At 43.0% G+C, this 27,872-nt stretch overlaps 1 protein-coding gene and 1 long non-coding RNA gene across 4 annotated transcripts in view; one reads left to right on the forward strand and one right to left on the reverse strand.

The window, feature by feature from the left end:
* Positions 1 to 27,872, forward strand: part of LOC133216475 (uncharacterized) — a 149,879-nt gene that overhangs the window by 108,269 nt on the left and 13,738 nt on the right. The window contains exon 4 of one of the 2 annotated variants that reach the window (XR_009726649.1): positions 7,234 to 7,427. The exons of the other annotated variant lie outside the window; for it this stretch is intronic. This is a non-coding gene — a long non-coding RNA (uncharacterized LOC133216475). Of the gene's footprint in view, positions 1 to 7,233; positions 7,428 to 27,872 lie in introns of those variants that run through there. 2 annotated transcript variants of the gene reach the window in all.
* AMIGO2 (adhesion molecule with Ig like domain 2) lies at positions 17,975 to 27,805 on the reverse strand. Of its 2 annotated transcripts, none has more exons than XM_061361194.1 (2): positions 27,447 to 27,805; positions 17,975 to 19,717 (listed from the first exon to the last, which is right to left on the reverse strand). In XM_061361194.1, the coding sequence occupies exon 2, from the start codon at positions 19,648 to 19,650 to the stop codon at positions 18,079 to 18,081; it is 1,572 nt and encodes a 523-aa protein (XP_061217178.1). In that variant the 5' UTR covers positions 19,651 to 19,717; positions 27,447 to 27,805; the 3' UTR covers positions 17,975 to 18,078. The 2 variants fall into 2 exon arrangements, with proteins under 2 accessions (XP_061217178.1, XP_061217177.1); XM_061361193.1 differs by having other exon boundaries at positions 27,247 to 27,805.

The following is a 27,872-nucleotide window of genomic DNA, read 5'->3' on the forward strand; positions in this document are numbered from 1 at the left end:
TATGCAGATGGGATCTGAGTTTGTAATTATATTTAACCTGTGAAAACTTCTGCCCTTTTCTGCAACATATTCTCAAGAGAAATTCATAAAATTATTTTTTTTTAAATATTACTTCTTTACAAAATGTAGAGAAAATACAAAAATTATCTAGAACAAAAGCTTCCAACCATCTACTTGACACCAGGAAACAGATCTTCTGGATCTCTTTTTTTCATCTGGATTAGGAAGACATGCAGCATGGGGGGTACACACTTTCAGGGGCTGGCACAAAACACTGGGGCTGCATCCCACTTTGTCCCTGGATGAGTCATGATGGGTCAAGCTGAGGTCATGTGTATACTTTCAAAGCTGATATTCCCAGACCAGCCACAGTTCCCAGACTCCTGACTGTCCTGACTGATTAATTTTTTATACCCATAGTGCTGCTGTAAATCAGCTCATTTACATTCTCCACCTTTTACCTACGAGAAATTAAGCCACAGATGAACTTGGTAACTTTGCCTGAAGATGCAGGGCTATTCTCAAGATACAAGATAGCCTCAGCATAAAGGCTCATTCTCTGTTTAAAATACAGTTGCAATTCTAACGTAGGACAAAAGAGAAGCCTAGGTCAAAATACAGTCAATTTAGTTGGCACCATTTTGTGCTATTAAGAGTTCACTTCATCATCCACAGTTTTCCCAAACAGCTTTCTGCAAAGGTATTTGAGAGTGTCACAAACACAAAATGTACATAATTTAAAGGAAAATATCGTGTTACAGAAAAAGGCATTTGATAGCTGAATGTTGATAATTCTAGATATTTTCTTTTTATTTCATCAAATACATAAATAATTTTTGAGCCAAGTCTCATGCTTCTGATGATTGAATGTGTCTGAGTACTTCAGTATAACAGAATACAAATAACGTGGGAAATCCAAAATCTCTCATTCAGAGTTCATACTTGGAGTAAAATTTAAAAGTATGTTACCAGTTTTACAAAGCTACATTTTATTGTTGCTTGAGATCTTTTGAAATCCTGACAGTACTGTAGGCCCTAATTCTGCTCTCAAACTACTTTACTGTCATAGAATCATAGAATAGTTAGGGTTGGAAAGGACCTTAAGATCATCTACTTCCAAACCCCTTGCCATGGGCAGGGACACCTCACACTAGACCATCTCACCCAAGGCTTTGTTCAACCTGGTCTTGAACACTGTCAGGAATGGAGCATTCACAACCTCCCTGGGCAGCCTATTCCAGTGCCTCACCACCCTAACAAGAAAGAACTTCTTCCTTATATCCAATCTAAACTTCCCCTGTTTAAGTTTGAACCCGTTACCCCTTGTCCTGTCACTACAGCCCCTAATGAAGAGTCCATCCCCAGCATCCCTATAGTCCCCCTTCAGATACTGGAAGGCTGCTATGAGGTCTCGACGTAGCCTTCTCTTCTCCAGGCTGAACAGCCCCAACTTTCTCAGCCTATCTTCGTACAGGATGTGCTCCAGTCCCCTGACCATCCTCATGGCCCTTCTCTGGACTTGTTCCAACAGTTCCATGTCCTTTTTATGTTGAGGACACCAGAACTGCACACAATACTCCAGGTGAGGTCTCATGAGAGCAGAGGGGCAGGATCACCTCCTTCGACCTGCTGGTCACGCTCCTTTTGATGCAGCCCAGGATACGGTTGGCTTTCTGGGCTGCAAGCGCACAGTGCAGCTGGCTCATGTTTATTTTCTCATCGACCAGCACCCCCAAGTCCTTCTCCGCAGAGCTGCTCTGAATCTCTTCTCTGCCCAGCCTGTAGCTGTGCCTGGGATTGCTCTGACCCAGGTGTAGGACCTTGCACTTGGCATGGTTAAACTTCATGAGGTTGGCATCAGCCCACCTCACAAGCGTGTCAAGGTCCCTCTGGATGGCATTCCTTCCCTCCAGCGTATCAACCGAACCACACAGCTTGGTGTCATTGGCAAACTTGTTGAGGGTGCACTCAATTGCACTGTCCACGTCAGCAACAAAGATGTTAAAGAAGACCAGTCCCAACACTGATCCCTGAGGGACACCACTCGTTACTGGTCTCCAGATGGGTATTGAGCCACTGACCACAACTCTTTGTGTGCGGCCATCCAGACAGTTTTTTATCCACCCAGTGGTCCATCCATCAAACTTATGTCTCTCCAATTTAGAGACAAGGATGTTGTGTCATTTTATCATGTTTAATAGTTTCTGCTGATGCAATCATCTGAAAGAGAACAACCAAGTCCTAAATCTGTATGAGGCTAAAATATATCTTAAAAGCTTCCATTTAAAAATGAAATGTGACAATTGGCTTTCATAAGGTCTCATTATTTTAATAAAGAAACTATAGACAGATTGAGTTTTAAGGTCTGTTTAGTATTACAAGCTTGTTCAGACTATAATTCTGTTTTTGTTAAGTGCTAACCAGCAAAACTAGTTAGCTCAATAGGTCTGAGTGCTTATATATGACACTTGTGAAGGATATTTTAGTATCTTCCATTTTCTCTAAAGAAGCTGAACCCCAGCAGAAAAAGTGGTAAGGAGATAACTGTAGTGAAGCATCTCTGCCTTGCTCACCCAGGAGATTAATGCTCCATTTTAGTGGAAGTGCTATTGGAAATGTGAAAGGATTGCTCATCATTTGGGGATGAAGTACTTTAGTGCCTGAAAAATTATGTACTAGTTACACAGCTAAATAGTGAGACGATAATGAGATGTGTTATACACAGTGGAGGCAACCCTGTTTTTCAAAGACAACATTGGCTGTGAAAACTTGTTAAAATCACACAAATTTTAGGGAGGCGGGGGAGGGAAAAGAATAATTCAGTTCCATTTTGGGATACTCTGTGGTGACAGACCCACGTTTTGAGCGGGGGAACAGACCTCTCTCATTTTCAGAAGTCCAGCCCAGCCTCCACAATTTCCTCCTGCTGAGTAATGGGAAATCATGACAGCAATCTCACTGACTGTGCCTTGCGCTCTTTCATGTTAGGCTGCATTTACTGCAAAGCAAACTTCAGTCTTACTAGATGTTCCAAGTGTGTTTGAGAAGTTTTTCCATCTCTGTACCCCAAGGCCAAGTTAAATCTGCCTGATAGAAACAGAGGAAGATTCATCTTGAATGAATCAGATCATTTGAGATCTGCATTCTCCAATGAATGCAGAATGCATTCTCTGATCAGCATTCACAGCTAAGGCAATATCTTGGCCCAGTGACCTTGAAATAATTGAAAAGTGAACAAAAATGACACTGTTTGTGGAGCTGCTTCACATGTAATAACATGGCCCGTGATTTTCTCAGCATGCTAGTGTTCAGTGTGAGACAGTTTCAGGACAAAATTACATTAACTTCTACAATGAAGTGACCACAATTTATCCCCTAACTAATTTATTCGTCACCCTGTGTACGACATATATTTCAGAGGTACTGTTGGCATGGGGCAGACTTAGAATCATAGAATCATAAAATCATAGAATAGTTAGAGTAGGAAAGGACTTCAAGATCACTTAGTTCACCTCACATTAAACTGTGTCACCCACGTCCATCCAGCTTGGCTTTGAACACTGCCAATGGGTTTAGCTGCTCAGGGGGTATCCCTCGCACCCCAACCCAGGATGTTCCCAGCCTCCTGGGCTCCGTTGCAGCCATGCAGGGTACAAAACCCTCTCCCATTCTGTGGCAGACTGAGCTGGTCACTGCCATCTGCTTGCCAGCCAGCTCCAGCCTCCCCAGCTTGTGAAGGGCATCCTCCAGCTTCCTGATCTGGGAAAGGTGGTGGGGCAGAGTCAGGGCATGGCACCAGTATTGTCCCAGACATGGGGCTCTTCAGCTGCCACCTCCCTGCCCAACCCCCCCAGCATCCCCACATTCCCCTCAGGGACTGCCCTTGGCTCACCTTCCCCTTCTCATGATCTAAGTCTCTTGCCAGGTCCTGCAGGGAGGACACCCGACCGCGGAGATCATCCAACATAGTGGGAATGCTCTCCTAGCCTAGAAGAAGATGGGCCAAGTGAACACACTGTCATTGAGAGAGTATCACCCTCAGGGCCAGGCTCTGAGGACAACAAGCCCCTGAGCCAAGGTGTCAAGCACCCTATTAGCCCCCCAGGTTCCCACCTCCCTGCTGGAGGAGCAGCAGCTCAGACCTTAGCTTCTCCAGCTCATTGTGGTCTGATTTGGTGGCTGTCAGAAGCCTACTTCTTTAGGACATCATACAGGCTGTGAAGAATCTCTAACTCAGCCTCCACTGAATCCATAATCCATTGAGGAGCTGGAAGAGCTGATGGAGCTTACCAGTTCTGAGGACCTGTTCAGCTCTTGCAGTTGGTTGATGGCCCTGGGATCAGTGCTCAGCGGGGGGAGACTGGGCTCTGTTGACCTCCTGGGAAGAGGTGGCAAAGGGCAGCAGGTTTATGGACAGAAGTGCAGCAGCAAGGGCAGAGCCAGGGTTCCCCTCACTGTCCCCAGCTGCCCTGGGCTGAACTCCCACAGTCCCCTCTTGGGGCATCCTTCCCACTCTTCCCTCGCTGCGTGACAACTAGGACCGCAGGGTGATGCAGGGTGATGCAGGGAGGGGGGTGAAGACCCCAGGGACACCAGCAGAAGTTCATGAAGCCACGCACCTTCGGTTTTTCCTCTTTCATGTCGCCAGTCCCCTCAAGGAGAGGCTGGATTCAGCCCGGGTGAGGGTCCCTGCAGACCAGGACCTTGGTCCCCACTCCTGGCCTGGGGGAGCTGGATCCAGCCCTGCTCCTTGGGATGCCCTGGAAAAGCCTGTGCCTGAGCAGCTCAGTGCTGTGCACAGTGAGGCCTCTCTCAAGTCACCACCATTGCCAGATTTAGCCCTGGGATGAGCCAAGGAGTGTGCTCGCAGCCCAGAAAGCCAACCGTATCCTGGGCTGCATCAAGAGGAGTGTGACCAGCAGGTCGAAGGAGGTGATCCTGCCCCTCTGCTCTCGTGAGACCTCACCTGGAGTATTGTGTGCAGTTCTGGTGTCCTCAACATAAAAAGGACATGGAACTGTTGGAACAAGTCCAGAGAAGGGCCATGAGGATGCTCAGGGGACTGGAGCACCTCCCATATGAAGACAGGCTGAGAAAGTTGGGGCTGTTCAGCCTGGAGAAGAGAAGGCTGCATGGAGACCTCGTAGCAGCTTTCCACTATCTGAAGGGGGTCTATAGGGATGCTGGGGAGGGACTCTTCATTAGGGACTGTAATGACAGGACAAGGGGTAATGGGTTCAAACTTAAACAAGGGGAAGTTTAGATTGGATATAAGGAAGAAGTTCTTTCCTGTTAGGGTGGTGAGGCACTGGAATGGGTTGCCCAAGGAGATTGTGAATGCTCCATTCCTGACAGTGTTTAAGGCCAGGTTGGTCAGAGACTTGGGTGACATGGTTTAGTGTGAGGTGTCCCTGCCCATGGCAAGGGGTTTGGAATTAGATGATCTTAAGGTCCTTTCCAACCCTAACTATTCTATGATTCTATGATTCTAAGGATGAATGTTACTTCATAAGTACTATTTATATGAATCTAAGGTGCAAACCCGAAACAAACTTACGGGGAAAAAGACTGATTATTTTCTGCAAAAATTTCTAAAGGAAAATGAAGCACACATGAACCATTGTAATTTCAGACCAGTCTGAATAAAATAGTTTATATTTAATACCAGGCAATCTTCAGTGACCTGCATCCAGGGCAAGAAACATGCAACTGTCGTGGTTTAGTCATGGTGCAATAAACATTGCCTACGTAATACTATAGGGCTAGAAAAGATCCTGAAACTCATCTAGTACAATACCCTACAATGAAGAAAGATCAAAGATACCAATACTATTCCAATTCAGTATGTGCAGTATGTGCTTAACTGGTTTTTTGAAAATCCTCCAGCAAAAACTAAAGAAGCAACAATATCAGTCAATAGTTGCTTCCATTGTTTTACTGCCCATGTGGCCAGAAAGCTGTTCCTATTATCCAGCCAAGGCCAGTTAACTTGTCAGCAGTGAACAGGGTCAATACAATTTGTTCCTGTCAAATCTGTCAGATGTTTTTACCATTTTAGTACACTCCAGGCACTTATAAATCGGTTATCTAACCACTTGTTCCAAAATCATTCCAGGAATTGGTGTTACACTGAATAATCTATAATTCCCTATTTTGTTTTTTTCAAAGGCAGGCATTGCATGTGCTTTTCTTGCGTTATGCGGGACCTGCTCATGTTCTGTGAGTTCTCAAGATAACAGTGATTATTTCAGAGATTTCTTCATATTCCTTTAAACAAGAGAAGTTGAATGTCATCAGGCTCTGATGGCTTCAATTACACTTAGCTTACCCAGGCTTAATTTCTCCCTATTCTGCTATGCTCCTATTTTTGCATTAAATTTAATGCGGTCAAGTGTCTGATGAGAAATTAATCTTTTTGTGTGAAGACAGTGAATGCTTCAGTACTCTACACATCGCCTATTAAGCTATGAACCTTTACTTTGCCCTTCCTTTGCTTCTCATGTATGTATTATACCTTGCATATTTTTTCTGCCTTTATTTAGGAAGACAAAATGTTAACACCTCTACCATTGAACATTCTCAATTTCTTCTAAACTCATATTTAATTATGTTCTTTATTTCTACTTTTTATGACTCCTTTTGATTTTAGGTTCTTAGGAAGGTCATGATGCAGTTGTAATGCACTTTGCTCCCAATTTTTCAAGCTATCTCCTGTAAGTTTATCATTGTGCATTTGATGTAGCTCCTGCTATCAATTTCCACCTTTCCTGATGTACTCTATCAGTTAGATTACGTGCTTCAGAGACTCAAGTCACATTTCTCTTTGCTGATATCTAGGCTTCTCTCATTGTCCCTTCTTCTAGAATTTAGCTCTAGTCTCATCTAGCTTTAACAGCCTCACTGATTTTGTGATTGCTGGTTTGTGGGTGACTAAATTGGAGGGTTTTGTTACTGACATTCTTAAATTGGAAACAATGATAGGAAACTGCAGCGGTTTTGCGCTTCAGCTGCCAAAATTAATGTTGCTCACAGACACAGTATATTTATATATATTGTTCATGTAAAGATTACTGACAGTCTCAGAGGATTTTTGAAATCTTCAAGAAACCCTGCTTTGAATATCAGAAGATAATTTTAAACTAGCACAGATCAAGAGTGATGTGTCCTCTGCTGTCAGACCTTACCCAAACTCCTCAAATAGTCAGACTATTTCCAAACTCTTCACCTTTGCAGGGACTCCTCAGGGATACAAAAAGCCTCCTTAGATCTCTTGAATCCTCCTTGGACCACGTGCTGGGTGTACATCACAACCTCAGCCAGGCCATGAGCAGTGCCCATGAGATACAGAGAAGACAAAGGAAAGAGGTTGCACAGGGGCAGTGCAGTTAAGCCTGCCTTATGTTCATGAATTCGTGTATAAAATAAATAAAAACAGCACATAAAAAAAACCCAAAAGACAAACCCCAAACCTAAACAAATTACAAAAACTTCCACGTTCTGCTATTATTCACAGAAGGAAGTAGATTTGGCAGGAAGCAAATCCTGAACTTGAGTTGTGTCAGCAGATCAGTGCCAGTAGTATGCCAGCGCTACTCCATGGAGCAGTCAGTGATGACAACTATTTCTCAGCAATGGGAGTCTTTGAATCCTTAGAGCCAAAATCAGAATTTCTGGCAGCCTGGAAATGTCAGCTGGCATCTAATCTTCACTGATCAGTGAGGCTCCTTTCTGGCTACTACAGCACGCAACTTGACTTCAAGAACTGTCTTCGTATGCCAGGTTTTGGAGAATCTTTCAGTGTGGATGTTACAGAAAAGCATTTGCCGCTGCTGAAAGCATGGCCTTTTGAAAGGATTCGGAGTTACACTCAAATGGTGCATTATGGCAGCATTCCCAAAGGCTAATGTACCTTCAATGACATTAGTCTCCCTAGTTTTCCTGTGTGGTCAATGCAGAGAGAAAGGCCTTCTGAAGCTCTAAACAGTCCTCTGGAGGAAAATATTTCTCTTCAACCTAAGCAGATGGCAGCAGACTATAGTCTGGGAATATTTGTGTGAAAATTGTAGTCATAGCAAGTAATGTCATCATGTATTTGAAAGTACAGATATTTCATATTGATAAGTACCTGTTTGTGGAAGTATTTTGTCCTTGAAGTACTGCACACCTACTACGCTGCAAAAAAAGCATTTGAAAGCCATCCATGGTGTAAGAAGATCCTAATATAATATGGGCTGCTATAATGTTTCCTGTCCCAAGAAATCAAAATGTGTTGCAGCCATTGATGAATCAAGCTCCACAAAGATGCTCAGAGTCAGATTTTAAAGTAGGCATTACCAAAGTACAATTACACAGTATTTCCACAGTGGTTATCAATAGTCATGAATTGTAGCTTACAGCTTCTTACACATACACGAAGCTCATTTTTCAAGTCCTGTAAGTTTGGTAGAACTCCTTTTACAAGCTTTATGAAAGAGAAACTTTCCTTATCATAAAGAAAAGGCTAATGCTACTTTGCCTTATATCAGTGTATGGGAATACCTGAAATTTGTGGCATCCATCCATTCTGGTGACAGCTGCAGCTGGCATGTTTGGCTGCACTCAGCAGCCAGAAGGGCTGTGTTTTATTTCTTCTGGTCTCCATGAGAACGTAAGTTCCCACACTGACTGTTTAAGGAACCATAGAGCAATCCTCATTTCTTATACATGTACACACATTTCCCACTATTACTGTGTCTGCTCTTCTCCCACTACAAGGGTGGAATAATAATGGCAAAGCTGATAGCAACATGCACGCCCTGCTGCAATATCGCAACCTTCAGTGAATACATCTTTAAAGAAGAAAATGGTACATTTTGTCTTTAGGACATAATTAAGTCAGTTACTTGATTTTCTGTAGAGGAAAAGTGAGAATCCTGAACATTCCTACTTTATTTTACAATTTCTTTTACTTTTTATTTATTTATTTTATAATTTACTTTACAAGTGATGGCTTAGAGATAGTAAGAGAGCCACTCAAAAGCACAAAAACTTAAGGCATTTTTTACCCAGGTCACTAGTCCACTGCCACCATTACCATTCAGTTCAATTATTCACTGCCTCTTAGGAAGATCCTGGAATAATATTACCCAGTTTACCTGTTGTGAGCAAAGTGGCCTGAACTCATGAGATGATGACAAAGATAACAAGAAAACACTTCTTTTCTGTATGGGGTAGGCTCATCTCATTTCTAGGATGAATGGTCTGCACCTGCGTTATTGAGATAACAGTTCTCTACACAGGAGGAAATCATAAAGACAGTATGAAGATTTGATGTATTTTCAAAAGCCAAGGTTCAGGTACTCCTTTTGTTTTTCAGTTTTGAATTTGACTCCTCAATGTTATTTTCTCAGCTTTAACTCAAAGGGTTTCTCCTAGAAAAAATTCCCTCTGCAACATTTCTCTTTTTAACAAATTGCAGCCTGTGCTCTCCACAAAAGAAGCTTGTCCCTTCTGGGCGGCCAGGAAACAGCACTGCTTGCCTGAGCAGGGGTCTGAGCCCCAGACCTTGCTCTGCCTTTTGATATGAAAAAGGGCCCCTCCTCACACATGCCATCACTATAAAATGCACCCTGCTTAATAGAGCAGAGGACATATCTGCACTGATAATGAAAACTAGCATAGTCCACGATTCTTTGCAGTAGATGAACATAAATTTGCAAGTCATGCCTTACTGAGTGTTGTGGTTTAGACCCAGTCAGTAACTCAGCACCATGCAATTGTTGGCTCACTCCTCCCCTTCCCCGTCTTTGGGCTAGATGGGGGGGAGAACTGAAAGAATGTAAATCCCAGAGGCTGAGATAAGAACAGTCCAATAGCAAAAATAAAGTGAAATATAGTGATAATAGAAAAAATACCAATACTAACAACAATAATAGGAAACAATAAAAGAAGTAATAAAAGCTCAGAAAAACACAAGTGATGCACAATAAAATTGCTCACCATTCGCTGACTGTTACCCAGCTCAACCCAAGCAGTGATCTGCCCTTCCGGGTAACTCCCCCCCATTCACATACTGGGCATGACGTGCTGTGGTATGGAATACCCCTTTGGCTACTTCGGGTCCTGTCTCTGTTTGCTCCTGTCTTCTTGTACCCCTCCTCACTGGCAGAGCATGAGACTGAAAAGTCCTTGATCAGGGTAAGCATTACTTAGCAACAACTGAAAAATTGGTGTGTTAGCATTGTTCTCAGACTAAAGCTGAAACACAGCACTGCACCAGCTACTAGGAAAGAGAAAACTGCTACGGCTGAACCCAGGACACTGAGGAAGATCTGTAGGAGAGCTACAGGAAATATACCCGTAACTCTGAGTTATTCCCAGAGAGTGTTGTATTTTGTATAGGCTTAATTAGATATTATTGTATATCCTGGATTGGGAGAGATTTACTGATACTTTTGAGGAATATGAAAATGGCACAGTAATGACAGAGTAGCTGTAAAACCTTTTTGTGCATTGTGATGATGAGAATTTCATAGCTTCCTTCTATCACATTTCTGTATTATGAAACAATTATAAATCACGATGAATGTGCCAAGTACATAGCACATTGATTCTTCTGGCATGCTTTCCAGCAATTTCTCCCTGCTGAGTACAAAAGGTAAGGGCTCTGGCCATGTACATTCTTATCACTCTCAAGCACTTACAGGAGATGACAGGCACATGATTGAGTTGGGACAAGCAGTCTGAATACAGCAAACAGCACTTTGCAATGGCAATTTTGCAGGTGCAGCAACAAGGAGAATTCATTTTCTTTAATACAAAATGATAATTCCAACATGGCTAACCCTATAATAAAATTATTGGAGAATAAATGACAAGAACGTAGCTCCTAAACACTTGTAACATTTCTTAAACCTGGCACTGACTCCACCTCGTATCAGATTTTATGACAGATTTTGTGGATGTGGGGTATTGTTATTCATGAAAAAAGTATTTTCGTTACTTGGATGAAGCAAAAAAGGCTGTCTTCACAACTGATATGAAGCAGGTGCTGTTGAAAGCCATACTGACTCTGTGTTGCATATGAAATAGCAGGTGGGACAGCTAAAAGACAAAAACATTACAGCACCAAAGGACAAAAATTGCTGGTTTTAGTAAATGCAGTGATTTCTGACATTTTACTGTATTTATTTTCTGTAATGGAAATCTTGAGAAAATGATGTAACACAAATGTAATAACAATAATAGCAACATGTCTAAATACATTTTAAAAATGTGAATATATAGGGCAGCAGACTCAACAAATCAGCTTATCTCTACAGAACATGTGGATCATAGAGACCATTCACTGCAACATGATCCATTTTGCTTAAATTGTATGCAGTGATTATCCATGCTTGAAAATAAATGTGGGAGAGGAGCCACATGCCTTAAAAAATAGATCAACTATCCTTTTAGTATATGGACAAAAAAGGGAAGGAGAGGAGGCTAAATCAAGGCAAAGTTCTCCCATCCCCAAAATTACGGAACTACTGATTGTATTGCAATTACAAATGTCATTCACTTGCCCTCATGAATGTTATTTGAAAAATAGGGTTTGAAATTATTTCAGGCAATGGGTCAAATATATTCTCTGCGTTAAAAAAAAAACATTGTTAGACAAGCAAGTATGCCCTCTGCTCTTTTGCAAAACATCTCTTTCAGCAGGATCCACCCTCGACTGACATATCCGAGTTTGTTAGTAACACTATATCAACACTGTTCCTCTCGTAGCTTAAATCATAAAGAATCTCAGTTTTGGTGCTAAAAATTGAGGAGAAAAGCTTTGTTTTCCTTCCACTAATGTTTAGGCAACAGTGGCTAAACTGTTAGACTGCCTGGGGAAAGGCTCAAGATTTTGTTTGTTCTAAATACTCAGGTAAAATATATAACAGAACCAGTGTTTTTTAGTGATATCGGTGCCAGGTGAAAAGAGCAAAGAGGACAAAAGTCAGATGTAGCCCCATCTGGGGCTCCCAAGTGCCATAAAACCCTCTAAAACCCCTAGTGGAAAAGGCTAATTGAGCTGCTCCAGGCAACAGCAGTGCTTATCAGAGCTAATTTATTTTGTGTTATATTATTGCCGACATCACCTCAGCTACCAGGGAAATTGCTAGACTGGGCTTAAACCATGACACTGTGAAAGGACATTTTGTCTTATGTGAAGGGCAGCATTTGCGTTTGCCGAGGCAGATCCGTGCTCAGCAGGAGAAACTGGTATCAGAACCTCCAGCCCCTGTAGAGAGGGTGTCTGAGGTTTGTTTGATCCTGGTGGGCATTTTGCTTTTATGGCCATTAACCTTTAAAGAGAGAAACAGGAAGTGTACCATACTAGGCAGCTCTCAAGCAAACATGTTCACTCTCTCCCCACTGCTCTTCCCTTCTCTTGACATCCCTATCAGGAATATATGCTGTAGTTGCCTACGATGCTTCATGCATAGTTCAAAAGTGCAATTAAAGGCACTGAATTCAAAAGGTGATCTGTACTAAAGCCTAAAGGAAGATTTCAATTAAGTTTGTTGATTGAGCTATCTGACTGAAGAAAACGTCTTCCTGCTTGTCTAGGAAAGGTCTGCATGGTGCAATTTGGCTTTAGCTTGCCAAGGAAATACTTAAAGTTAGTCCTGTACTGTCAAAGGAACTATTCGTATTGACTGGATTGTTTTTCCATATGCCAGATTTGCTATATGCTAGAAGAGTTGTTTCAGATGTTTGTGATGTTTTCTAAATCAGTTGATGAAAGAAGTTGTACAAATAATCCTTCTCTTTTTTAAAAAATAAAAAAAATTAAAATATGCCAAACTGAATTATTCAAATGAGACAGAAAATTTCAGTTGAATTAGAAGAACTTACAGATACTCTCATGTTTGATCAAAGAAAACAAACGCTTGAATACACAACTAATTTTTCCTGATATCTCAGTGTCTTCAGAGTGATTACACCATTCTTGACCCTCCTCCCCTCCCCTACCAAATGCAGACTTCATTAGGAAAAGTAAATGAGAAGATATTATTTAAGTTATTCTGCAAAGGAAAACAAAACAGATTTACATATGGAAAAATATCTACCTAACATAAGCAGAACATAAACCAGTAATTCACAGGAAAAATAGTTTCTCCACTGCATCTGTTCAGTTCCTTAATATTAAAATTAGAGCTTTCTATTAAATACGGAAGAGAGGTATGGTTGTTTTACTTATGACATGACCTCTTCAGGAAGTTTGGGATATCTCTTCTTCAAAAAACAAGTACTAATACTCTTCTGCTTTTGTACCGATCACTTTCATGCCTGTATTATTGTCAGAGCTCTGTTAACACCCAAACCTTCCAAAATACCCATGAAATCTGTAGTTAGTTAATAACTGTGTTTTTTAAATTATTTGTATCATGTGCTCACTAAAGGCAAGAGCTCAGATATTAGCGTTCTTTTAAAATATCAAGCACATTTTGACCAAAATGTTTTCTTGCCCTTACCCCACCAACCTCAAATTTCCACTCTTACCTACGTCTGAGACCTATTGAACAAATGGAAAAACATAAAACAAACATAAGAAAGAAATCATTAAATACGCGCCCTTTGTATACATACAATGATTCAAGTAACATGTACCATAAAGAGCAAAAAAAAAAGTAGAATCTAAATTGCTCAATCTATAAATGAAACATGCAACCTGTCTTCTCAAAAGCTACTACTTACCACCAATGCCAGTTCGCATCATTTAGAAGCCATTTGGAAGCAGCTGTTTTAATTAATCAATTAAAAGTATCCTTTCCAGTAACTTTACAGTACATCCAGAAACCATCTTCAGGAAGCCAGTCTTGAAACAGAGCTATGAAGGAAGAGACTGGAAATGATCCCTGCACCTGCCACTGCCAAATGGTGATGGCTCAGCCTCTATGAAGAGAGCAGAAGTGTTTACTGGGTGGGATGGCTGGTGGATGTAGTCTGCAGCTGATGGCTGGAAGCTGTCACTTCTGCATTACTTTAAAGGTGACAACAACAGCATGCTTTGGCCCATTAAGCCCGGTTTACTCTCACCCAGTTCAGAAACACAGAGGTTATTAGGAATATACTACAATCAAGATACAAAAGCCCTCTGAAAGAGGCTGATTTGCTCTAGTAGGAAGAAATAATCTTGTGCTATCCTACACGAAAGTTTGTGGTTTAATTAAAACTTGACTGTAGGGGTTTTCTTGTTCAGAAGAATAAGCTATATAATCCATTAGCCCTTTGACACTGTCATCAGCAGTCCTCAGAAATCTGACTTTTTGAAGAAGCAATGCTAAGGAGATAGGTACATTAATGACTTAGAGGACTATCTGACAAACAAGCATCTGGGCTAAAAGGACATGGCACTGCCTGTCATAACCAACTGCAGATTAAGGGCTGGTAACAGGAAAACTCTCCCTGATACCCTCAGGTTCCAGTTTGGTTGGCAGCTGCTCAGCATATTTAAGGGTTAGTCAGCCACTGTATATTCTTGTTACTAGTGAGGTGGTCACAGTCAGACATTTAGCCTTAGTAAGGTCAAGAGAGATGACCAGCATGCTTCCCTCTCACCAGCTACTACAAGTGTTTAAGATGGGGACAATGCAGTTGTGCAGCTACTGTTGCTACACTCAGGACTGAACTGGGAAGTTTCATACTGGCCTCACACAACCAGTTGCCAATGCAGTCTACAAAAGCTCACGCTTTGCAGGCATGTGCAGCACTGGAAATACACAGAGACAAAGACATTACCTCCCAGAGGTGTCTGTGCCACTACCCTTATTTTTGATCTGTGAAACAGCTAGAACTGATGCAATAGGCCCTTGAATGAGAGAAAAGATGCTCACTGCCATTAAAGTGGTGGGTAGGTGAGCCTGACAAAAAGACACAGAATTCAACTACAGCTTAGAGCCCTTATGTGACCTTGTGTAGCACAGTCTCAGGAACTGGAAAGAAGACAAGGGAGAGCAAAACTCATCCAGGGTTACCTGAGCTGTATGGGGAATATCGTATTCCTGGCATCTTGCAAAGGCAGTGATTGACCCCAGCCAGAGACTTCTTGCCGGTGGGTAGGTACTTCTGCTTTCCTGCAAACCCATTTTAAGGGCAAGGCTGGGCTGGTGCCAGAGCACTCAATGCCTTGCAGAACTGAACTCCCTCTGTTTCAGTCAGAGCTTTAGTAGTGGTTGGAAACAGCAATGGGAAATCCAGGACAGAGACTAATGGGGGCGACATGGGGGTAGGACAGGCCTGCCAACCAAGACTTGCTCAGAGGGTGGACCACACTGGAGTTGCTGCTGTTGCCTCTGGGCAGCCCCTCCTGCCTGTGCAACCACCCATGTTGCTGTGAAGCTGGACAGCATCGCCTCAGGGGACTTGCATTGTGGTGGGAAGGGAGGAACAGCTACACTGCATTGGCTTTCCACAGCCTTCCAAGGAGATGACTGTGTTTGTAGGTTTATGGTGTTAGTGCTATATGATAAATATTCAGTAAAGACTTTAAAAATCTTTATTAAAGTTGCACCGACTGAATTTATGAGGCTATGGTAATGTAAAGAAGCAGCAAACAAGCCAAAGGCTCTTTCAAATGCTTTGGTTTTACCACCTTGGTCATAATCACAGTTACAACTGTGACCACTTAGAAGCAGTCAGTAAGATGCAGCCAGTTAATAGTCACAGTAAGTATCTGCTGTTTAGATCAACACTCAGCTTCTCTAGTCATCTGGCAGGATTACCCTGATCCCACAAATCCCCACACTCTTGCTGCACAAAGCAGCCTTGCAGAAGGATGGCTGCAGGATGAATGCAGTGAATTTGATATGTGGTGTCTCCACCTTGCATTGTCAACAACAGGAGGATAAACCTGCTCAGCTGTAGCTGCTAAGGAGATGTGTACATCTGCCTCCTGGCTGCACCAGCAACAGCCTTTCTTTTTCAGCCCCATTTGGAACTGACCATCAGTGCTCTTGTGTAAACACCGAAATCTGGGTCAATTAACCTCATGCATGACAAGAGAATGTAACATCTGCCCAGAGCTGTAACTGATCTGTATAGCTTTCCACAGGAGTATTTGCCTCACCATTTCCCACTCAGCCTCACCACCTTTTTCAGGCCTTTGGTCCCAGGTCACTGAGTGTCTCCTAGCACAACGCAAAGGATGCCCGCCCACCCACCACACGCGGGGCACAGCAGCACATCATGCAGCTTAGTTGAATCTTTTCAGTGCAAAAAAGCACTTTGATAAGGAAGTGGTGTCAAGCCTTTGCCTCCTTATCAGATAACCCAACTATGTCACTGATTTTAGCAAAGACAATTACTGTTTTTCCATCATACCTTATGCAGAAACATATGGGTTTTGGCTTAATGCAAAACAGGTAAAAAGTTTTACAAAAGGACACTAACTTGCTTGATAGCAGAAGCCAGTTTTAAATTTACAAAGATAAATTTACTAAGAAAAGACCCAAACCCCTGGTCATTCTTCTCTTCTAAGTATTTATTATCCCCTGCCTAGAAAAAGAACTTCCATCTTCTCTTTCCCTGAATATCTAAATCAAAATCTCCATCGGTTTTCTAATTCCATATACTTTGTGCATATCACAGAAACACTCTTTCCTGATCTGTTTTCCAGATAACTTGCTTTCAAACAATTAGCTACATCAGGATTCCTCCAGAGCAAATCAATTGCTGATAGCTTTGGCTCAGCCAGATATAAGCTTTAGCATGATGACACCCCTCTCAAAAGAAATCACAAAAAATGGCAAGTGGCTGTTGTAGTAAACCTCTTAAAAATGAGTAACAGTTACCATACCGTGCAGCCCTTTGATTCTGATGTTATTTGTTACCCTTTCAGTATATTTCCCAAAGACAGAATGAGACAGACATGCTCCAATTACTCCTCCTTGATAAGCTGTAATTCCTTGCAAAAATCCTTTGAAGTTGGTACCAATCAATGTGAGGAAGTTTGGCAAAGTCCAGACCAGTCTCAGTGTAAGTTAGCTTAAAATAATAAAAAGGAAAACATAACTGAAAAAGAAATAGCAAATAGAACAGTATGCTCACTAAAATATTATTGCATGAGCAGTCCAGGCCAGTCTTACCAGGTTCATAAGCTTTGGCAATGATACCTCTGGAAGAGGAAGCAGTACTTGCAAGACAAGGGTCAAATATAGAGAAAAACTGCACTTTCTGAATTCAGCGTGGAAAGTCTTCCATATTTCTTATAAGTTTCCCCAAATACCGTATTACCTGATTTAAGAAAACACTTTATGAAGCAAGCTTTATGTGACTGCTGGAACCATGTGCTACTGAAAGAATTAATTGCAGTATTTTCTCTGTCTTGGGAAGCTATTTCTGAAGATAAAGCCACCCACCCCTAAGATGAAGCAGGAGCCCTGGTGATTGTGGCAGGTTTGTTCACCGCACACGATGCCAGGTGTACAGCAAGCAGCAGAGGTAAAGACAACCAACAATTGGCAAACACATTATCAGTTGAAGGCCATAAACATTTATGCAGTGCTGCTAGGCATCACAGTGACAAATCTAATCTTTTTGTTCAGATCAGTCCAAGAAAATTCATGACTTTTTTTGCCTAGTAATTTTACAGTAAAATCTTTACTGTTAAATCTTTATGTGCCTGGGGAAAGAATTGCAGGAAGCCTGGACATTTTTATCAGTTGCCATGTAAGCTTGCTTCCCTGCTTACTGCAGAGGAGCTGAGTTCTCAGCACTGCTGAGAGTGTTTTATAGGGGTCAGCCTTTGCCTCTGAAGAGCCAGCTGTAAGCACTGTGAGTACCTCTAAATGTGCAAGAGAATTGCTATGTACGAACCAGAGAATAAAAGCCAAGGCTAAGCTTGAATGGAAGACATTTACATTAATGCCATACTGTTCGCTTTTCCCAAAGAAAATATCAATGCTGCATGTCCCTGCGCTCAGAGAGAAGACACAATTCAAGGACTGACAATAGATACTTACTTTAAAACATTTTCTTTCTTTTTATTTTTTTCCTGACAGTTGCTACAAGCAAAGGAGGTATTCAGAAATGTAACTGCACAATACAAACACAGGCAGCAAACTAAGCTGATGGCATGAAAGGCGTATCTGAGAACATAGAGTTGACAGAATCTGAGTCAGATTTTGTTCGTGTAGTTTTTAAGATACTCTCAGCAATAATATTGTCATTAGGAAACAGTTTTACTTTCCCATTCTGACTGTGTTTTGGTTCATGCACGGGTTCCAGGAAAACCACCCGTTTACCAGTACTAGCCTTCTTTTCATCAGCTGGCAGCTCTTGTGGCAGTGTGGAATTCAGTATGGATGAGTGGGCACTGCTTTGGTTCAGCTTCCTCTTCCTCCCTTTTGCCTTACATTGACATGGACATGGGGTCAGATAGAGATACAGCAGTACTAAAACAATACTGGCTACACAGGCAGCAAGAGTGGTAAAAGCTGTATTAAATGCTTCATGAGCATGGGACTTGTTCACTGTGAAATTGCTAACATTTATTCTAACCTCTATGGTCTCATTTAATAGTCTTTTCTTATTTATTGCGATGCAGGAATACAGCCCTGAGTCCTCTAGCTGGGCATCAGTTATCTCCAGGCTACCGTTACGGAACACCTTAAAGTTGTTGGTCTCCCTGTCTGGCTCCAGCAGTCTATTGTCGGGACTAACCCAAACAAAGTGTGTGCCCGCATCACTGATTCTGCTGTCACAGTGTACAATCAGCCTGTCACCAACCTGGGCATCATGAATAAGCCCAAAGGCTTGGAAAGAGCTGTTGACGGTGCTTTCAGAGCAATTCAGGAAGTTATCGTGCAGTAAAGGCAGTTTATTGTAACCTTTTGGGTCTGATTGCAACAAACAGGTGTACTCATTTTTGAAGTCCATCACCGAGCTGAAGTGCCTCTGATACCAGAAGATTAGCATGGAGTACAGCATACAGTCACAATAAAATGGGTTGCCATGAAGATAAATTCCACTAAGATGTTTCGCTGGCACTGAACTCAGGCGCTGAACAGGCATCAACTGGATGTGATTAAAGGAAATGTCCAGCAACACAAGGTCTATCAGCTTATGTTTTCCAGTGTACAAGTCCAATGGGAAATGCGAGAGCAAGTTATAGCTTAAGTACAGTTTCTGTAATTTGTACAATCCTCCAAAGGCTGGGGGCTCTATTTGTGTAATCTGATTGTTGTACAGCAGGAGAACCTCCAGCACCCTTAGCTCCTGAAACACAGGGCTGCTCAGCGTCTTCAGGCTGTTGGACGACAAGTCTAGGTACTTCAGATTTGGGGTTGTGGAAAAGCTTCCAGTGATAATGCTGCTAATGCTATTATGATTGATTATTAAAGTGTTCAGTTTCTCAAACAGTGCTGGGACCCATTCAGGCTCCAAAAACCCAATTCTGTTGTAACTCAGATCCAGCCTTTTCATACATTTATAAAGATTTCCTGGCACTCGAGTGAGGTTCTTATTGGTGCAGCTTATGATATCACTGGCACAGATGCAGGCTGCTGGGCACATCCCCGGGGCACTGCCACAAACGCTCATTGTGAAGACCAAGAGGCATGCCAGTCCTCTGCAGTTCACTTTAAAAACCCCAAGTTGAGTAGGAGTTGTCCACCAGGTTAAAGACATTGTCATTGCCTCTTAGCTGTCTCCCAGTGCTTCTTGCCACAGACTGTATGTGCAGTTAGCTTCGTGCTAATTGCTGTCAAAAGAGGGATACAGAGGTACAGCATGTTAACATTTACAATTCATACCCTTCCTGATTTCTTATGCATGCCTTTTGGAAAATACAGGCAATCAATCCTTAAGGTTCCAGATGGTTAATTGTAAAATCTAGTTGTTTGTAGGTGATGTAAACTTAACATTGTTTTTTAAGCAAACACGAAATACTGCGCTTGTGTAAATATTCACACTACAGATATGGTATTTTTTTTTCTCTTCAAAATCAATGCAATTATTCTTCAGTCTTGGGCCAAGAAATGCAATTTCTGATCGTTCATTAAAAAAATTAATCAGAAATGCTCTTCTGTGTAACATAACTGGGCAATAGCATCCCCTACCTGTTTCCAAACCAACACAGATAGAAAATTCCTGGTGCAGGACAGAAAAAGCCTCATCCAAAAATGCTGTGTTCTTGTCTAGGGGGGAGCAGTTGCAACATGTGTTTCTTCCCAATCAGAAAATGTCACACAGCAAAGAATTTTCTCAGACTGCTTAGCTTTAAATGTCAAACAAATTCCCTTTTATTTTTTTCTTTTTTTCCATGCAGTAACTGATAGTTCAGGTAGCAGCAGTCTATTTTTAAAGTTATTCAAGATGTCCAATTGGAATATTTTGTATTCTGCTACCTCTACCTTTGCCAACATAACTGTTGAGGAGGAAATCTATGCCTGGTGCCTGCCTCAGGCACAAGTTTTGGGAACTTTCAGTAAGAATGAGTCAGCCATTTCTCAAAACTTAGTAAAGGAAAAAAAAATATTTTGCTCATACTTAAATAGTAAGACCAAACCCAAACATGTTATTTTCTATTGACGTTTTAGTGTCACTATGGTTTGAAGCAGGGACATAACATTTGGCAGGGTAGCGATTCTGTGCCAAAGGATATGCTTTTTGCCATCTGCGAAGAAAATGTACACATACTTATCAGTGTAATGAATATCTCTGTTCACTCTTGCTGTCCCTGGATACCTGTTAACAGTTTGTCAATAAATTCCCAGGTGAATCCATCTGCACTGATTATCCCCAGCCCTTCACAGCTCGAATGCGATATTCAGCTCCCACATACTGACCTCAGACTTATTTCTCCAGTCTCACCCAACTGTTGGTAGAGTATCGGACAGAATCAACCTCACAATGACTGCTCTGCACTGCTCAGAGTGGCTATGGCCAGAAGCTGGGAGAGTGCCTGTGGGCAGCATCAAGGAGGAAAAAGAAGCAACCTCATGGGGAAAGAAGCAGAATAAAAGGAGGAGTTGTAGTCTCTGATGAAACAAGATGGATGAAGAAAGGATGAGTCTAGAATATGAAAACATTAAAATCAAGACCTAGAGGGTGGAGGACAACAGGACAGAAAAGAAGTCAAAGAAGGGGAGAGAGGAAAAATATCCTTGGTGCCATCTTAAGGCATATCAATGATAAGAGGGTTATGAGGGGCAGTCAACATGGCTTCACCAAGGAGAAGTCATGCTTGACCAATCTCATAGCCTTTTATGAGGAAATAACACAGTGGATGGATGATGGCAGAGCAGTGGATGTGGTCTACCTTGACTTCAGCAAAGCATTTGACACAGTCTCCCACAGCATCCTCGCAGCTAAATTGAGGAAGTGTGGTCTGGGTGATCAGGTAGTGAGGTGGACTGTGAACTGGCTGAAGGAGAGAAGCCAGAGAGTTGTAGTCTATGGGGCGGAGTCTAGTTGGAGGCCTGTATCTAGTGGAGTGCCTCAAGGGTCAGTACTGGGACCAGTATTATTTAATATATTCATCAATGATTTAGATGAGGGAATTGAGTGTACTATCAGCAAGTTTGCTGATGACACTAAGCTGGGAGGAGTGGCCGACACGCCAGAAGGCTGTGCTGCCATCCAGCGAGACCTGGACAGGCTGGAGAGTTGGGCGGGGAATAACTTGATGAAATATAACAAGGGAAAGTGTAGAGTCCTGCATCTGGGCAGGAACAACCCCAGGTTCCAGTATAGGTTGGGGAACGACCTGTTAGAGAGCAGTGTAGGGGAGAGGGACCTGGGGGTCCTAGTGGACGACAGGATGACCATGAGCCGACACTGTGCCCTTGTGGCCAAGAAGGCCAATGGCATCCTGGGGTGTATTAGAAGGGGGGTGGTTAGTAGGTCGAGAGAGGTCCTCCTTCCCCTCTACTCTGCCCTGGTGAGACCTCATCTGGAATATTGTGTCCAGTTCTGGGCCCCTCAGTTTAAGAAGGACAGGGACCTGCTGGAGAGAGTCCAGCGCAGGGCAACTAAGATGATTAAGGGAGTGGAGCATCTCCCTTATGAGGAAAGACTGAGGGAGCTGGGTCTCTATAGTTTGGAGGAGATTGAGGGGTGACCTTATTAGTGTATATAAATATATAAAGGGGGAGTGTCACGAGGATGGAGCCAGGCTCTTCTCAGTGGCAAACAATGATAGGACAAGGGGTAATGGGTACAAACTGGAACACAAGAGGTTCCACTTAAACTTGAGAAGAAACTTCTTCTCAGTGAGGGTGACGGAACACTGGAACAGGCTGCCCAGGGAGGTTGTGGAATCTCCTTCTCTGGAGACATTCAAAGCCCTCCTGGACACGTTCCTGTGTAACCTTATCTAGGTGTTCCTGCTCCGGCAGGGGGATTGGACTAGATGATCTTTTGAGGTCCCTTCCAATCTCTAACATACTGTGATACTGTGAAAAAGGAGCATAAGAGATGCACAGGGAAGGAAAGGCAAAGCCAGGAGAGGAGGATGCTAATGGAGCATCACCATCGTTACTAGTGAAGCAGCTGAGGAGGCGGTAGTTTGAGCATGCAGAAGTCAGTTAAGGCATATGAGACTGGAAAAGCACATGGGGATGGTGTTAAGGGCAAGTAGAATGGTGTTAAGGGCAAGTAGAGGGTTAAACAGAAGATGCAAGAGTTTCAGGAGGTGAACCTTAGAACACGCTCCTCTGGAGAATTTGCATCTGCTACTTATGAATCTAAGATTATATATGCAATTAATTAATATATGTGAAATGCACTAATTTCCACTCTCCTTCAGTTCCAAATTCCACTCCTCTAACCCTCTGCCAATCTGGCAAGCTGCTGTTGTCTGTTGACAAATCCACTCTTAAGTCAAGTGGTAGAGGATGTGCTATGAATCTGAAGAGCTGAACCCTCTAACGACCCACTAAAAGAAGAAATATGAAGGCAGCAGGATACGAGAACTCACCTTTCACAAGAATTTATATACACATTGATTTTAAATGTTTGCATTCACATTAAGAGAATGGCAAGACTGCAAAGTGAAGTGCTCAAAAATTCAAGCGCTAGAATTAATGTTTTCTGTGTTGTTTTAGATTTTCTATACAGTCCTTACTTACACAATTGCTTCGTTTGTTTTCCCCCCAAAACCTTTCCTCACACTGTGCACAGGTTCTGAGGGAGAACAGGGAAAAGAACATGTGATTACATCAGCAGCTTAGGAAATGCCTGTATCTAAGAACTGGAGCATACCCAAGCCTCTGCCTCAGCATTCTCATGAGATCAGGCAACTTATGAGAACTGGTAACTGTCAAGAAAATAATAAACATATGACAGCTTGACACTTAGAAAATAAGGAACCTCTGTGTATTAAGCTTGGGAAGGACTGATCAGAAGAAGCTCTGAGATGATTAAAAAATGCTATGACTCTAGCTGGTACTGACTTTAAGGGCTTCTCCTTACTTCCCTGCCTATGTAAAGGGATAGAGCAACATGACCTTAGCTATAGAAATATTGTAAAGATAAATGAATTTTTTCAAATGAAAGCTTAGCATCAAGATTCATAGTCTTCTAGGCTTTTAGATCCTGCTGAAGTATATATCTGCGTGGAGTTTTCAGTGGGAAGTTAGGAACCCAGAAGAATGGGTGTTTTTAACCAGTCCTAAGCACCTAACTCAGTTGCTTTTGCTAGCTAGCTAATCTATGGCAACAAGTAGTAGATACAAATTCTTCTAGAGGGTAAGACCTATGAAGCATTACAGAAATGACCATCAGGAAATAATTCTGTACCTCAGTGTGGATTTGTATGGCATGCAGTACATAACGCACAGCGGAAACACACTGCCAGATGAAAAAAAGAATAACTGCTCATTCAGTTAGTATATTGCATGAAGCAAGGTACCATAAAACCTTACACCATAAAACCATGTGCGTGAAGACTGAATTATAAAGCACCCACAAAATAGGAGACAAACTGCTGTTGCACAGGTTGCCTAGGTTGCCTTTCCCACTAATATTTAAATGCCTGATCCTGCAACTTATGCAGTCTAATTTTTAATGTAACTGCACTTGCAGTTTTGAAATGGCACTTTTAAAATCAGTTCCTATGTTGAATACAACTGTGATCCTGGAGACAGTCCAAATGGGACATACTAGATCAATGCTGTTCTGGAAGGGTTACCAAGTTTAATACACTAAACAGCCTTGCATATTTGCTTCTATCCATACCTACAGCTATCTCATTACAAACTTTGAGCTAGTCTGCAACCAAATCCCAAGGGCAAATCAGTGGCTGGTGTAAATCAGAATAATACCTTTGAGTTCTAAGGGGCAAAAACAGTTTGCAAGGGCTGAAAACTGGGTTGTCCATTTCCAAAGCCCACTGAGGTTGCCAAATGAAAACTGTTTCAGATAACTTAACTTGCCTGGTGAGGCAATCCAAATTATAGACACCATAAACATACCACAGGACAAACAAGACTATCTGGAGAGTACCCTGACGAACAGAAACCTTCCTTGCCATGCCCACCTCACAGTGCAGTGCCTACATTCCCAACAGGTTCTTCGCCCTTTTGGAGGGTAGGAGCGTCGAGTTGCAATTTGCTCCTCAACTCTGTTCCCCATACCTCCTTCATAGATTACACAGGATGGCCTATAAAGCCAAGCATGTTCACCATAAATATTTATGACCTATGTGATCATTTGAACTTATTCAGAATGACTGCATAAACATTTCTGAGTTCGTAATGTGCACGTTAAGTGGCAAGGAAGAACAAAGCCTACAGTCAGCCTTATATTAAAAAGTGGCATTTCATTTCATCCCAGTACCCTTACTTCAGGTCTTAGAAAATTACTACTCTACAAATTTCAGTATTATATTATTTCTCAAGAGAGATATTGCTATTAAATACTATGAGCTAACATGTGCCAACAGACTCTGGCTAAGTACTTCACCATTATTTCTGAATGGGCTGGGTAAATAGCTTTTTTGATTTATAGTAAAGTGCACAGCTGGGAGTTTTGTACTTGAACTCTTTTTAAAGAAGTCATTTCTTTGTGGTGTTGAAGTGTGATATTTTAAGTTCACTGCCAAAAACACAGTACACCCTGAGATGAATCATCCATGCAGTAAGGGTGTACATGCTTAACTGTTAAGAGAAGAAATGCAGGGTATATCCTCATATCATAAGAAATATCTTCTGTTGTCAGAAACAGCTCAATTGACTACGACAGATCAACTCCTAGACAAGTTGAGGACTTGGCTCTTGGTTTTGATGTTTTCAATGTGTGTGTTTGTTGTAGTTTTTTTCTTGCTTGGTTGGGTTTTTTTTTTTTTTGTTTGTTTTGTTGGTTGGTTGCAACCTGTGTGTAAATACTTAACAAATGGTTAGTTTTTCTAATGTTAAACAAACCGGATTGATTAACGCTCTACAGTAGGAATAACATCTTCCTGTACACTGGTGATATAAATAGTCCCACATTTGGCTCTCACTTTCTGCACAGTGAAAATGCAAGTATTTGCACACAACCCTGATGTACTACTGCAGGAACTGTTGAGCCTCTAGAGAGCTCAAACACTACGAACATTAAAGATTTCAGTCTACCCTCCAGAAGGTCCACACCATTTCTACATCTCCTATTTCTTTTCCTTGTGTCACGTCTCTTGTGAGTGTCTGTTCTGATTCTGAATGTCTCTGTACCTGGCCAGCCCACAAATCACAGACCTTTGCACCTTTCCATTGACATTCAGTGACCACACAGCTGCTCTCCTCTTCTTACCAGTCTACATATGAGATGAATCAGGCCATATTAGTTAAATATAATGGTACATGCAATCAACCAGTGATGGCTCAGGTGTTAACAGTATTTCCTCACAGCACTTTTTGGTTTTTCCCCATGGCATTTGACAAGGCTTTCCTTAGGAGCGCAGAAGAAATAGTGACACTTAGAATGGGGTTTTATTAACTTCTAACAACAATAATATACAAGTGCAATTATTCATGCTTTTAATCCTAACTTTAGGAGTCCTGATTAAGTACAAAACATAGCCATTAATTACAGACTAGTGGTATCCCATATAATTAATCTTTCAAAAGCTACATTTGTAACGAAGGCCTGCGTAAACTTCCATCTCCTTTGTGTGTGTTTGTGTGTGGGATGCTGTCAAAGGAAATGACCCTGTAGTGGCCACCTCACTCCAGGCTCTACTTTGCTTTTATCATTTCTGGGTGGGAAAGACACTCTCTGCATTAAATCTGCCTAACAACTGTGCTTAGCATTTCTGACTTATCATATCTGGATTAACCCCAACCACCGTAATCCACAAGATTTAGCAACATGACAGATTGGACACCAGAGGCTGTTGGTGAGCTACATCTGGGTGATGTCTCGATACACTGGACTAAATCCCTGAAACGGGCTAAATCGTGCTTGCTGCAGGACCTAACAGTGATGAAAAAAATAAAGACTTTAGGTTACCTTTGCAGCAAGCTGATCCTGAGGTCAGTCTGGCAAATGGAGGGGTCTCTGGCCAGCACCTGCCCAGACCTCAATAGTGCTCAATTAGAGATTAATTTGTCCTAGCAACTTTAGTCAGTTAAAACTATTTTCTCCCACTCATCCCTCACTAAAGATTGAATTTCCACAAAGACAGATAACTCACTTGACTTGAAGAAAACTGAGACACAGATGAGCAACTGAGTGATGTACCACGGAGCCCGAGTTGGACTAATCATCAGCAGTTTGTTTACGGCAGTACCAGCTACATGAAGTCAACACTCTGCAGCTCTTATCTCTCTTCAGGGAGTACAAGCGTTACAGGCACCAGTAAAACAACAAATGCATCCTTTTTTTTTGCCATGTGCCTTTGTAAATCACGCTGCACCCTAGTTTAAACCTTGCAAATTACTTCAGTTGCTAAGGAGATCAGCAAATAATTAAGAAAAAATGCAATGGTAAGTGGCAGTGCCTGTTACAGTACCAGTAACCAGTCTCCAAGCAATGCCAGATCTTACGAAAGTTTACTTGCCCAGCGTAGGATCCTCACCGCCTCCGAAAGCTTCTCTGACAGGCTAAACTTCAGAGAAACCCCCTTGCCTATGAAGGGGGGAGAAGAGGGCTCCTGCCAGCCTCCCGATGGGAGCTGCCTGCTGCAGCCCCCCGATCCCTACCGGAGGTCGGCGAATGGCAAAGTTTCGTCGAGCTGGACGGCCGGGCGGGCTGAGCCAGCTCCGCACCGGGGCATCCACAAGCACCGCGCCGTACCCTCGCCTCACCCACCTACCCCCGAGGGGTCCCTGGCCGCCTTCCCAGGGAAGGCTCGACCACAGCCGCTCCGTTCCGCAGAGGAGGCAGGAGCTGGGTCTCCACCGCCCGCTGCCGGGCTGCGGTCGCCTCCCGCTCTTCCGGACTCTGCCCGCCCGCCGTGCCCCGGCTGCTGGAGGGATGCCTGCTCCTCCACCCCCCCCGGACAGCGTTACCTGGAGTTCCAGGCGGCCGCTTCATGTCCGGGCAGCGCGGTGCCGTCCCCGCCGCCGCCGCCAGCCCCGGGCCCGCATGCTCCGCTGCCTCCGGGAGAAGTTGGGGGCTGCCGAGAGCGCGGCGGCGGCGGCTTTGCTGCCCTCCCCCGCGGGCGCAGGCAGAGCTGGCCCGCTGCCCCCAGGGATGGAGCGGAGGCCCAGAGCCCGGTACCGGCGGCAGGTGAGGAGGGAAGGCAGGAGACTCCCGGTGACAGCAGCGCAAGGGTTTTTATCCACCTCCTGCCTCCGCCCTCGCGGACCCCTGCGCCGCGCAGCGCCGGACTCCCGACGCGCTCCCGGGGGCTTCCGCGGCTGCGGGTCGGAGCCGGAGGTACCCCGGGGGAGGAGAGCACCGCCTGCCCCCGCTCCGCCCCTCGCCCCCCGGGG

Source organism: Neopsephotus bourkii, unplaced genomic scaffold (genome assembly GCF_033783945.1).
Source record: "Neopsephotus bourkii isolate Nb327-2 ecotype Australia unplaced genomic scaffold, CSIRO-AGI_Nbou_v1 NB_1053, whole genome shotgun sequence".
NCBI lineage: Eukaryota > Metazoa > Chordata > Aves > Psittaciformes > Psittacidae > Neopsephotus > Neopsephotus bourkii.

Excerpts from the sequence above, each read along its gene's own strand:
- AMIGO2 (XM_061361194.1), bottom strand. The coding sequence starts at position 19,650 with ATGACAATGTCTTTAACCTGGTGGACAACTCCTACTCAACTTGGGGTT.